Source organism: Amphiura filiformis, chromosome 12, assembly GCF_039555335.1.
Source record: "Amphiura filiformis chromosome 12, Afil_fr2py, whole genome shotgun sequence".
Taxonomy (NCBI): Eukaryota; Metazoa; Echinodermata; class Ophiuroidea; order Amphilepidida; family Amphiuridae; genus Amphiura; species Amphiura filiformis.
The window spans coordinates 38180789-38195301 of record NC_092639.1 but is presented as its reverse complement, the minus strand read 5'-3'; the positions used below and the strand labels follow the sequence as shown (position 1 = coordinate 38195301).

At 37.3% G+C, this 14513-nt stretch overlaps 1 protein-coding gene across 1 annotated transcript; it reads left to right on the top strand.

Annotated features, from left to right (window-relative positions):
* Positions 1-656: 656 nt before the first annotated feature.
* LOC140166159 (uncharacterized) lies at positions 657-9883 on the top strand. The gene is made up of 4 exons (XM_072189551.1): positions 657-781; positions 6788-6931; positions 7750-7977; positions 8382-9883. Exons 2-4 carry the CDS (start codon positions 6796-6798, stop codon positions 8543-8545), a joined length of 528 nt encoding a protein of 175 aa, XP_072045652.1. The 5' UTR covers positions 657-781; positions 6788-6795; the 3' UTR covers positions 8546-9883.
* The last annotated feature ends 4630 nt before the right edge of the window (positions 9884-14513 follow it).

The window sequence follows — 14513 nt, the reverse complement described above, 5'->3', positions numbered from 1 at the left end:
GCTCACAACTTCTTAAACTTTGGTACACTTTTACAAATTTGGGTGGGGTGCATCGCACCCCCGTAACCCACCCCCTGGCTACGGCTCTGCTGTCGTCTATGATGGACCAGTAATAATCAATTAATTTTAGGTTACCAGCTCTTCTTACCGTGACCTCACGAGATATTACAGACTACATGTAAGATTGTTTGTTAAAAAAGGATTACAAAATGAAATAGCGACAGTATAATGGTGGCAAATAGGGTTTTCGGTCTCTTCATTAAGCGCTGAAGGTACTATGTAGGCGGCCGTGGACTGGTCCGGATTGGTCCAATTCAGGCGACAATTTTGTAAACGTGTACTGTAATATTTTTGGAAAAACCATGTAAAAAGAATTCTGCCACACTCTCTTAAAACCAAAGATTGAAAAATCGATCTTAAAGATTGTGTTGAGGGAAAAGTCTAAAATTTGATTGAAAATGCGATGGAATTTAGTTTTAATTTTCAATTTTACGACTGACTTCTCAATCTTAATTTGGACTTTTCCCTCACCCCAATCTTTCCATTTAAGAGAGCAGCAATGCATTGTGGGATAATCAAGTACCACATTGGGGTTTCCACCGATATGAAGTCACACGAATATTACAATTTAATATCCGTGTTATATGCAACAGACAACAACTTATCTACCGTACTTTATTTCTGTCTTGTATCAGGTGAATTTGAATTTGACACTGCGACTGGTTATTCTTAAGGCTATCAAGTAATATAATTATTCTACAGTACAAAGAAGCTTATTAAGGTACAGTATTAATTTTCTGTTTATTTTGTTAAGTCAACAGCTTAGTCAACTCCTGCTGTTTCCACCGGCCTTCTTAGACTAGATATGCACAGATTATCAACTGGTTATGGTCATGATGGTACTCGTCCCTGGTGCATGAGGGCATTAATGTGGTACCAGTTTTTTTTTCTGTGTGAAATGGGTGGGGGTTCGGGGAGGGGGAGGAGTATTGGAAAGTGTTCCTAAATTCACATGTCAACAGGGACCATGTAGCAGCCGCTAGATGCAGATTAGGTTCCGGGTCAAAGGTCACACAAGGCTACAAGAGTGACTGTCATTTTTATGAATTTCCAGAATTGTCAGAACATTTTATGTAAAAACCAATGGAGATAAATATCAAAACAAGAGAAAATTAATGTTTAATGACAAAAAAAACAACTTTTAATAAATATTAGGGAATATTTTGGAGGCACATAACAACTGGCTATTGTCAATGTATGTGCAAGTGGCATCTGCTATGTTATTTGTGGCAGAAGAGGTATTTTGAAGGTATTTTGTTCTCAGAACAGAAACGACCCCTTAATGACCTTTGGCCCCAAATCTGTGAACACCTCATAGACACTGGCTAATATCAATGCATGGTGGCGTTCCAATGGTATGTAATTTATGGCATAAGAGGCATTTTGAGCTGAAAATCACGTTTATGACCTTTATGTCAAGATTAGTTTGTCAGAAGCGGTAGTCTGAAATATCTCCATCAATTGCTGGACTATAACATAGTGTGTTATCTGTCTGTCAAGTTGAGCAGAAAGCTTGCCCATGAGATCTCCGAGAGAGGAGCTTAGGGTCAACGCAGAAGACCATTTGGTCCAAGAGATAGCAAGAATTTCTTTGACAAAAATGACCAGGTGTCTTGTTATGATAGTTGAATAGAACATCCTATGGGACATCTGAAAAATGAAGTCTTGAGTGTCGTGAGCGGTGGAGCGTGACATCAGAGGTCAATGACCTTAAATTTGACCTGTTTTCCTGTATAATTCGTATTATGTATGCCATTTATTTACAACAGCTTCGATTTTCACATTTTTGGTGTCTAATGAAAGATATTGAAATTATCTATATCAAACAAAACCAATATCAATGAGATTTAACAATGTTTCGACCCTAATTGTGAGCCAAAAACATCAAAATTTAGCATTTTTACCCATATTTTGCAAATTGACCTAACATAAAACTTATAATTTCCTGAAAACCGTGAATGTATTACTTAAACATTCTTACTCAAAAACTGACCCATTATGTTCACAAAAAGATGACCAAAAACAATGTGTGTGGGTAAAGTCGTTTTTGGGCAAGGACATTTAAAGTGCAATGACCTCTTAAATTTACTATGCAAGAGGTTTTCTGCGCATATAGACTGTGGGCTATTCTAACCCCACTCCCCCTAGGGGGATTTATGGAGGCAGGTATTTTTGGGACCCTAATGCATTGAGGTTTTGAAATCCGCTTGCCTGCACATTGGCCAGCGGTGGGTGAGGCGGTGAGGGCGCTTTTTTCCAAAATGGCCGCCAAAATCACAAAAATCAACATAACTAGGCCAGTGAAGCTCCTATCAGCATAATTATGATGTCTAGTACACCCATGTTTTTATGGTCAAGGAATCCAATAGTATCACTTACATCAACAGGGGACCTAAATTTCCAAGATGGCTGCCAAAATTTTAAAATGGCCGACATTGAAAATGAAAATTATCTATATCTCAGTCCTTTAAGCTCCTGCAAGCATAATTTTGATGTCTATACCCATGTTTGCAGGATCAATGAGTCCAATAAAATCACTAAGAACAGCCCAGGACACAAATTCCAAGATGGCTGCCACTGAATTTTAAAATGGCTGCCATTTAAATCAATTTTGTCTATATCGCAGTAGTTGAAGCTCTAAGGAGCATGTCTCTGATGCATTATGCCGTATTGTCGGAATCAAGGATTCCAGCCAATACATTTAGGTTTTGAAATCCGCTTGCCTTCACATTTGCCAGCGGTGGGTAAGGCGGTGAGAGCGCTTTTTCAAAATGGCATCAATAATGACACCATAAATAATCAACGACATGTCTATTACCTAAACACAAGAAGTATCAAAGCCTTAGTACTTTACTTAGTAGGATAAGTGGGTAAGTGCAATAGTTGTCCTGTGAACATTTGGCAATATATTATATATTGTACTCATAAACACATGTCAGCTACACATGGCAGCTATTGCACTTACCCACTTGGGCACTCAACAGTCGATGTCCCAACTCCAAGATCAACAACTAATCTAATCATATTCAGTAACTCTATTTGTAAAAGGATTAATTCTAGGAAAAAAATGAAACGATAGCTAAGAGTAGCTTGATGACGTAGCTCCCAGTTGCTGATTGGTGCTGGGTTTACTGTACTGGTGATACTGGTGTTGATACAGTAGCTCCCAATTGCTGGTTGGTACTGGGGTATCTATCTACTGCTGGTATTGGTGATGATAAAGTAGCTACCAACTGATTATTGCTAGGTTTAGCTATCTACTGTTGATATTGGCATTGATGAAGTAACTTCCTATTGCTGATTGGGGTTGATGAAGCAGCTTTCAATTGAAGTAAATGTTCATTGGCGCTAAGGTAGCCATCTACTGCTAATATTGGTGTTGACGAAGTAGCTACCAATTGCTGATTGTTGTTGATGAAGTAGCTTTCAGCCTTACTGTTCATTGGCTCTAAGCTAGCTATCTTCTGCTGATAATGGTGTTGATATAGTAGCTACCAATTGCCGATTGTTGCTAATGTAGCTATCCACTACTGATATTGGTGTTGATGAAGTAGCTTCCAATTGCTGATTGTTTCTAAGCTAGCTTTCAACTGCTGATATCCGTGTTTGTGACGCCCTATTGCTGATTGGTGCTTACTGGTGTCAATGGCGTTTATGAAGTAGCTCCCTATTATTGACAGGTGTTGGGGTATCTACTGCTGATATTATGAAATTAGATTTTTTAAACTATTCAACTGGAATCACGGTTTTGAGAGGCAACAGTTTCACACCTTATCCTAGGTGCATCTTCAGGCCGTCTGTTGGAAGCTACTTCATCAACACCAATATCAGTAGTGGATAGCTACATTAGCAACAATCGGCAATTGAGAGCTACTATATCAACACCAATATCAGCAGTAGATAGCTAGCTTAGAGCCAATGAACAATAAGACTGAAAGCTACTTCATCAACAACAATCAACAATTGGAAGCTACTTCATCAACACCAATATCAGCAGTAGATAGTTAACCCAGCAGCAATCAGCAATATGAAGCTACTTCTTCAAGACCAATATCAGCAGTAGATGGCTACATTAGACATGTTAGAGCTAATGAACAATTGAAAGCTATTCATCAAAACCAATATCAGCAGCACCTTAGTGCCAGTGAACAATTGAAAGGTACTTCAGCAACACAATCAGCAAAAGGAAGCTACTTCATCAACACCAATATCAGCAGTATATGGCTAACACAGCAACAAGCAGCAATTGGCAAGTACTTCGTCAACACCAATATTAGCAGTAGATGGCTACCTTAGCGCCAATGAACATTTACTTCAATTGAAAGCTGCTTCATCAACACCAATCAGCAATAGGAAGTTACTTCATCAACGCCAATATCAACAGTAGATAGCTAAACCCAGCAACAATCAGTTGGTAGCTACTTTATCATCACCAATACCAGCAGTAGATAGATACCCCAGTACCAACCAGCAATTGGGAGCTACTGTATCAATACCAGTATCACCAGTACAGTAAACCCAGCACCAATCAGCAACTGGGAGCTACGTCATCAAGCTACTCTTAGCTATCGTTTCATTTTTTTCCTAGAATTAATCCTTTTACAAATAGAGTTACTGAATATGATTAGATTAGTTGTTGATCTTGGAGTTGATCTTGGGACATCGACTGTTGAGTGCCCAAGTGGGTAAGTGCAATAGCTGCCATGTGTAGCTTACATGTGTATATGAGTACAATATATAATATATTGCCAAATGTTCACAGGACAGCTATTGCACTTACCCACTTATCCTACTAAGTAAAGTACTAAGGCTTTGATACTTCTTGTGTTTAGGTAATAGACATGTCGTTGATTATTTATGGTGTCATTATTGATGCCATTTTGAAAAAGCGCTCTCACCGCCTCACCCACCGCTGGCCAATGTGAAGGCAAACGGATTTGAAAACCTAAATGTATTGGCTGGAATCCTTCATTCCGACAATACGGCATAATGCATTAGAGACATGCTCCTTAGAGCTTCAACGACTGAGATATAGACAAAATTGATTTAAATGGCAGCCATTTTAAAATTCAGTGGCAGCCATCTTGGAATTTGTGTCCTGGGCTGTTCTTAGTGATTTTTTTGGACTCCTTGATCCTGCAAACATGGGTATAGACATCAAAATTATGCTTGCAGGAGCTAAAGGACTGAGATATAGATAATTATCATTTTCAATGTCGGCCTTTTTAAAATTTTGGCAGCCATCTTGGAAATTTAGGTCCCCTGTTGATGTAAGTGATACTATAGGATTCCTTGACCCTAAAACATGGGTGTAGACATCATAATTATGCTGCTAGGAGCTTCACTTACCTAGTTATGTTGATTTTTGAGATTTTGGCGGCCATTTTGAAAAAAGCGCCCTCACCGCCTCACCCACCGCTGGCCAATGTGCAGGCAAGCGGATTTCTAAACCTCAATGCATTAGGGTCCCAAAAATAACTGCCTCCATAAATCCCCCTGGGGGAGTGAGGTTAGCATTACCCACAGTCTATATGTGCAGGAAACCTCTTACATAGTCAATTTAAGAGGTCATTGCACTTCAAATGTCCTTGCCCAAAAACGACTTTACCCACACACATTGTTTTTGGTCATCTTTTTGTGAACATAATGGGTCAGTTTTTGAGTAAGAATGTTTAAGTAATGCACCCACGCTTTTCAGGAAATTATAAGTTTTATGTCAGGTCAATTTGCAAAATATGGGTAAAAATGCTAAATTTTGACGTTTTTGGCTCAAAATTAGGGTCGAAACATTGTTAAATCTCATTGATATTGGTTTTGTTTGATAGATAATTTCAATATCTTTCATTAGACACCACAAATGTGAAAATCGAGGCTGTTGTTAATAAATGGCATACATAATACGAATTATACAGGAAAACGGGTCAAATTTTAGGTCATTGACCTCTGATGTCACGTTCCACCGCTCACGACACTCAAGACTTCACTTTTCAGATGTCATAACAAGACACCTGGTCATTTTTGTCAAAGAAATTCTTGCTATCTCTTGGACCAATTGGAAAACACTAGCATAGGATAGTGAAAACATAGTCTTCAGGACATGGACTGAGACTGGTAGACCAGGGGTTCCCTTGGGTAGACATGATCTTGGACATTGCCGGATCTTGGATAAAGAACTGAGACCATCAGCGGAATCTCATCAGCACTTCAGCCAATCAAGATATCCAAGCCTAGTTAGGTAATCATAGCAAAGGAATAAGTTAATTCTTGTCTAAAAATGTGTAGTAATTTGATTGATTGCCATACTTCACTAATTAATAATTATCATCATAACATAAGTTGTTTGATTTCATAAACAACGTGTTTGTGTGTTTGCTGCCCGGGTTTGCTGATTGAGTGAACTCGGTATGTAGCAGCTGATTTTGGCCTGGGTCATTTTCGTGACCATAACACAGTGTTTATGGGGTGTTCACAGATTTGGGGTCAAATGTCATTAAGGTTCATTTCCGGTCTAGGTCTATGTTTAAAATGCTTCTTCTGCCACAAATAACATAGCACATCATTGACGCCACATTGGTAATAGCTTTATGATCTGATGATGCTCATCGATTTGGGATTAAAGGTCATCAGTCAGTGTCTGATGTTTTAGGTCGAAGGTCACACGCATGAGACAACTCTATTCGTGGTCTGTGACCACAGTTTATTTATTTATTTATATATTTATTGCCAGAGACAACAATGAGTGACAATGGGTACGTCATCTACATACCAGTCGGGGCAATAGTTGCCGTGCTTGCATGTATATGCAAATGTTGCCATAAAGCACTCCAAGGGGATGAGAGACCGCCATCAAGGCCCGTAGACACGAATATACGTAAGTATTAGATAATTTCTTTTTAATGGTCTGCGTGGGGTTATTGGGGGTGCATAAAGGATAAATGAAGACGAAGGTGACGACAATGACAGTGGCGACGATGACATTCTTGTTAAGCAATATCTATCACTGTCTATAGGGATCTACACAGTGTGGTCCAAATTCAACGTAACCCAATTTCAATGGTAAATGTTTCAAAGATCCATTGAAATACACGGTAAAACACAAGAAAGTAAACTCGTAAACTTAGTAACAAAGTTAAGAAATTCTAGTATGTATTTTCTAAAAGTATAAAGTCTGAAATTTAATAAAAAATTAGTTTTCTGTGACCATTTCAGTCAAACTTTTGAGCTACGGGCACCTAAACAGCGCCCTCACGAATTTCAGCCGACAATTGCGCCTCCTTACCAGTTCCGGCCCTGATATTATTCCGACAGTCTGTCACTAATTTCCAATCGATTCGAAACATTTTTGAACAGAATTTTAATCTTAATGTCCTACTCTATCGTCATTTTCATAAAAATAAGCAATATTCACTTCAAATTTAGTACCCGTGAGAGGCTGATATATTTCGCGCAGGCGCTATTTTTAACCGGGACTATACAAAGACCAAATGCGAAAGGATTTAGTGTAGTGCCCCCTACATGCGCATTGAATTATTGGAAGGGCGGCTGAAATTTGGTCATGATTCAAGTAGACGTTTCTTAGGTCTAGACAATATTGCATGAGGAAGGTGCCATTTTGCATGAGGGTGACGGCAAAGGTTTTTGTGTTTGCTGGGTAGAAGCTCTACATCCTTTCATATTCATTTTTGACAGACTCCGTATACTTTCCGAGGGAAGGTGAAAATGCCAACGCACCAACAGTTGACCGCAACCAGAGGGATGGTGCACAACTGCCGCACCCAGCACCAGTTCATCCCCCGCCAAAGAATAAAGATTTCAATGATGATTGGCCGAGATTGAAGAGAGGTGAGACGCTGGCGATACCGCTACCATGGCTACCGGAATGGCACAAAACACATGCCGTAAGGTCCGGTATGACAGGTAAGCATGGTAAGGGAGGACTCATAATCGCCCCATTGAAGTACACGTAAAATAACCAATTTACATAAAATAGTGGGCCAAGAAACAAAACTAGTTGTGTTATGAGAGGACTTCATCGATCTTTTGCATTGCATCCCTTGGTATCCGATGTAATGATTGTAAATTGTTTACAGTGAGTTTTTTGTATACCTTTTGTATTACTGTTCCCGTTTCCCCCGTTTTTCAATTATCAACTCGAGGAACATGCTCTTCTGCTCAGGAACATTCAGATTGCGCCATAACAATATTATAAGGCCAAAAATTTACGGCACACCATTATCATGATTATCATGATTATGGTGTATTTAGGATGTTACAATTTTGCACATGATTAAAAGAAATTGTCGTTTTTGTGTTTGTTTTAGATGTGTCTATACCAGTCTCAAGTGATATGAATCCGTCCGTCGATTCGCATATTATTACATCAGTAGACCAGCAGCCATCTTATCCGCCTCCATCATACGACGATACACAAAATCTAATTGACGGCGCGGTGGCTATTGACAAAACAAGTAAATTAAAAAAGTAAAGTGTACTTGTACCCCACTCATGTCTTAAATGCTTGAAGTATCCATTATGAAGATATTGGTGGAAAGTTTTAGGAAAATTATTGCTTAACACGTGGGTTTGTCGTGATCCATGGACCCGTTTTACTGAGTGATGAGACACCCTGTGCATTCAAGATACAAGACAAGCCTTCCTGTGTATTTTGCTTGTAAATGTTATTGCCAGTTGAAATCAAATTTGCATCATCAACCCATGACCTTCCCTCTCTGAGCTGTTCTCAATGCGAGCGTCAATAGCAAAAGGAACGATCATTGGACGTTCGCGATCACTGGACTTGTCCTGTTGGTAATTGTGGTTGCATTACTGGAAAGGTTATTTTGCACTATTGAGAAATCGTGTTTCAGGTGGTGATACAATCTGGTTATATATTCAGCCACTCAACCAGGCTTGACGAAGAAGCTCGAGAAATTTTATTCAGCACCATACTTACTTGTAGAGCAAAGGTACTATCCATGAATTTCCGTATTCGTAACCTGACAAACAAGAAGTTGATCAGCCCCAGCGCATGTTAATCGAATGTTTACCGTAGGTACAGGGGCAACCAGCTTCAGTAGAGAGATTGCGATTTCCAAACGCCGTGATCATACGTCGATCTATTCAAAACCACTCTCCTGTATCGAAGCGAGGTCGCGTATTCAGCCAGTTTTGAAGATTTTGCACGTTCAAAATTGCGTCGTTGAAAAGGCACATTTTTTAAAGACAGTCAAGGTTTATATGAACATACGAAGGAAACTCTAACTATTATATTATGATCATTTTTGTTTGTAACAAATCATTACAATAAGGCAACAGGGAGGTTTGAGAATTTGACTTTATTCACGAGCGCAGTTCATTCGTACATATTGTCCATTGAAATTAATGTGAGATCGGCCGTATAAAATGACATTGCGACGTGGCTTGCATACGCACGGTCCACGTTTAAATTGACATTTTACGGCGTTATGACGGTTCATGAACGCGACTAATTTTCACCACGAATAAATATTTTCGCCAGCCCATAGGGCTGGTACCTAATTCTGAGATGGAGTTTGTGTACACTAAAGATTAGCTAAGATTATAGCCTTCTTCTATTGGTATGAATTATTTTTTTTACTTCTCGTGGTGGAAATGTTTTTGATGTCTGCTAATTCGATTTGCAAGGAAAAGAAAGTATGTTTTGCCGTTTCAACGAACGAAAACGATTGAGTATTGCCAAAGTTATGTTTGAATTAATTATGACTTAAAAAGTTATCATAGGTTAGGCCTACACATATAAACATAAACTTGTTCAGCAATCAGCATATCAAAAAAATGACATGGTCAAAGCATGGTCAAAGCGGGGGAATGATCACGAGGTCATATCAGTGGACTACTGAGCATAGCATGATGTTTGGTTGCCTGTGAGTGCATAATTGATATGTTGATAACAGATCTAATAATGTTGTAGAATCAAAATCTTCATTATATGGACCACATTGAAGTCAAAGTAATTATCTATCCTATCCTGTATCGTTTTATGGATAAAATTGACTCAAAATGTTATTGATGATATTATTGCTATCTTTAACATCAGTTTTGTCTTTTCAACGGGAAAAATCCGATTGAAAATAGAAAATAAAGTTTTTAGGGGCTAGCTATAATATTGAACAATATATCCCATATTTTGACATGCACTTATAGAAAATAAATAAATTATTGTCTTACTTTATAAATTATAAATACTGTAAAATGACACATAACTAATGAGTGAGGCCAATTTCTATCTTTGTTATGTGATTCATAAAATTGCATTCAACAAAATGATTGAAGACTGAGAAAACACACAATGCAGACTATTACAGAATGGAGTAGGTAAGATGCCATGTCCATAGCTTTGCAGGAGTTTCGGACTAACAATCAACACATTCAAAAAATACAGTTTAAAAGTGAAGATTGTAGTGAATGATCAGTCCTTTATCATGTGCTTGCCACTATCTACTTTATAGTAAACTATACATTGCGAAATAATATAAAATTATTTTAAAATAAAATGTGCATGTAAGTTGAGTTAACATAGCGAATTAACTAACAACTGCAGTGTATTTCTTGATTTTAATAATAAGCATGGGTAAAAAGCAGTAAAGACAAAAATACAAAACAATTTGGAGTAATGAATTAAAGAGTTGACAGGAGTTATAGGAGTTACAAGGAGACCTTGTGTATAAAAATCAAAGATGTGGTGGCAGACTTCAAAAAATCGATTTTCTTTATACATTGCACATGGTTAGACATTGAGTCAACATGTATAAATTTGGTAAAAATTTTACCTTTTCATCTATGGTTACCATGGTAACGGCCAAAATATGAATTGACCCAATTTTCACTATTTTCACCCTTTTCACAACTGGAAAAATGCTTAAATATTAGGTCATATTTCTGTATGAAGAACGTGAATTAAAATAATCTTCTCCCATACAATGAAGTATCCATCCTTGTCCTTTCCAAAAATTAAGTAAACATAACAATTAATTATTTCAATATGGTAGATACCATTTTGTAAAATAGGGGTGTTTTTCATTAATTTAATTATGAAAAAAAATGATCTTTTTAAAAATGACGTAACCTCCAAAGTGGTGCTTTTTTTTAAATATTTTTTGCAGGGTAGGTAGATAAGGTATTGGTCTACCTATCTATAGAAAAAAAAGTTCTGGTAATTGTTTTACTGGAGAGCAGTGTTGCCAGAAACTTTGAACTTTTTAGGATTGTTGACATTATAAGGTAGTGTGGAAAAATAGGGATTTTGAGCATTTACTTTCACTGAAAATCCTGATTAGGGTTGATAATGTACCAAAAGAAATTGGCATCAATATACCGTAAAGTGAGACATGATTTGATAATATTTTAATGACAGTGTTGCCAGAAAAAAACGTCTCTCAGTGAAGCTGTTGCTCATCTTGTTATTACCTATCATACAGCTATGCTGAAAAACGGCCAAATAGACCACGTTAAAAATGAGCTAGGTCCCACACATGAAAGGAGAAACTGAGCAACAAGAATGTATAAGGTAAAAATCCTGTATCCTGAAAACTTTCCTGTGAGGGCGCTTTTTTTTCAAAATGGCTGCCAAAATCCAATGAAAAGCAATTATGCTCTTAAAATAGGCGGATAAAAGATAGAATTTGTTAGATTATGGATTTGTATTTATGAAAGTAATCTATAAATAAGTCGGTATATTAATAAGAAGGTACCAGGAGGTCACAGTTGGGGACGCTTTTCAAAATGGCCGCCAAAATTCAAAGAAAAGCATTATACGGTTACCATAGTCAATTATGAGGTATAATTGACCAGATTTTGGTTTAACGCGGCTGTGTACTCTAGACATTGTTTCTTTCGCGAAATTGAGCTTTTTTGAAATGTATTTACTTTGTTATGTTTTTTATAAATACAAGGAAAGAAAATCCAGATTTGTTAACTCCAACTACTCTATTTTAGGGATTTTATTTCACTATTTTACTGTTTCCGCAATTTAAAAGGAAAGAAAATCTTTGTTGTACCATCGGGGTATACGCGCGCAACAACACGTCGCGTTTTGTAGACGCGCAATTTGTTAACGCACAGATACGCTACACATACGCAACGCTTATCTACATGCGCGGCGCATCTTATGGAAGCACCGCGGAAGCACTGATTTCATAAAAACCTAGCGGTCAAATGGCTCCGTTTTAGCTGATAAAATGTGAATTTTTTCAAGTTCTTTCCCCGGATTTAAACATCAAGATATGAATAGATTTCGCCCAAACTTCTCAAGGGGCTGTGGATTTACCCGATGTTCATAGCCTGAATCCATCTGGCCTCTAATGGCGGCGCCTTTTATTTACCCACAATCCTTCACGTTGCCTTATTCGAGGCCTGAATTCCAAACACGAAAAAACAGGAGCGCTCCAAGCCCAGATTTTGGGCTTGAGTTTGCGCAGTATGCACTTGTTTATATGACGTAGTCTCTAACGCCGCCAGTTTTATTCCGCTCATGGCGCCAAACTACATGGCGGCTCAGGAGACTATATCATGAATAAGTAATGAGCTTACGTCATGACTTGCATATTGTCGAAGTCTGGACAATCATGTTAACTGCCAGCGGGTAGCGGTACTGAGACAGTAGGCCTAGGCTAGGCCTACTTTATAGATTTTTGGAAAGCAACAGCCGGGTTTGAATGGTTTCGTTATTTATTCACTTTCATTGCCAGAATCATTATTATTCCAAGTTATTCTTTAATATTCTTCTTCGTATCATTATTATTATTAATGTTTTGGCACAGAAACACGTTTTTCATTTTTACATTTAAAAAGTGTTTATAGGCCTATTGTGGAGTTTTAATAAATTTAACACATTTTCATGACCTTTATAGGCCTATATTAAATCAGACGATTCGAATGTTCTTAGGAAGTGTTCATAAATATCTTGGGGTGGAAAATATAGGGGATCAAATACATTTTGGGTCCGAAAAAGGGGGAAAAAAAATTCAGTTCTTAATAGAGGGATCAAAATATCAAGAAAGTTTGCGCACTTCACACTTTGGGTGTAAAACACTAACGGTAATTTTTGGCTAATGAGTTCTTTTTTAGGACATGAAGGGGGGGGTGGGGGCATAAAAAAGTTTAGACCATAAAAGGAAATAAAAAATTAATTAATAAATAAATCCACGCTTTTTTTAGGGGTATCAACATTTTTTGATGTCCGAGGTTCCAACTTTTCCAACACCCCCACCCACCAAAGTATTTATGAACCCTCCCTTTTAACAGTTTTTTTTAACCAAAACCAAACTGTTTATATGAAAAATATTATTTTTGTACAAAAAAAAGGCATACCAGCAAGCACACAAATGTTTAATTGCTGGTATGCCGTTTTTTTTGTACAAGCAGTGAATGTGAACGCATCACAAAAGAAACGAATTAATATTTTGACTAGATGCCTGATTTTGATGGAAACCGTTTATTCAGTTGCTTGCCTCAAAATATTTACATTCATTTGATGAAAAATCGCGTTTAATTATACAAAATCTTATATTTACAAGTTTATAGGGTTTTTTTTAATCATGTTTGATTCCTCTTCAGGGATACTGTCTACACCCTGGCCAATTTTGTGCCTATTTTTGCATTTTTCTCAAAAATTATTGTGCATATTGGTGACAAGATATGTATATTATAGAGGCAAGGACTACAATTACTGCACTAAAAATTCAGGAACTCAAGGAAAGTAGTTATTGACTTATTGATCAAATATTGGTTTTCCCTCATTTTTGACTGTTACGCCACAACTGTTGTCTGTGTTCAGTGTGTTGAAATAAAATTTTCAGTGCAGTAGTTGTAGCCCTTGCCCCTATAATATACATATCTTACTTGTCACCAATGCGCTAGTTGAGAAAAAATGCAAAATATAGGCACAAAATTGGGCAGGGGGTGTAGTACCCCTTAAACTGAAAAAATTATCAATAAGTCCCTAAAGGAGTCGCCAAAAAAAGAAAACAAGCACACAGATACTGGTACATGATACTTCTTTTCATTTTATTTTCCTATCACATGACTGACATGGTGCACAAAGCACACACAAAAAAGGATTACAACTTGATAAGGTCAATACGATTTAAACAAGCATCAATTTATTTTAAAATTTAATTGGAAAAATACACTAAGAAAATTTGCATTTTAAATAAAAATCAATAAAAATTAGAGAAAAAACACTGCTTTTAACATGAAATAACTGGTATTCAGATTACTCAGTTACCTTATTTTTGAAAGATGCTAGTAAATACATCTATAAATTGAATTTATTGATACAGGAGATAATTTTTTGAGACAGGCTGTAGAACAAAATAATGTCTAAGGCCATCTTAATTAAATCTGGTGTCTCAAAGTTACCGCGCGCATTAGTAAAATCGTGTGCGTAGTCCTCTTTGAAAATCAAGAAATTAATT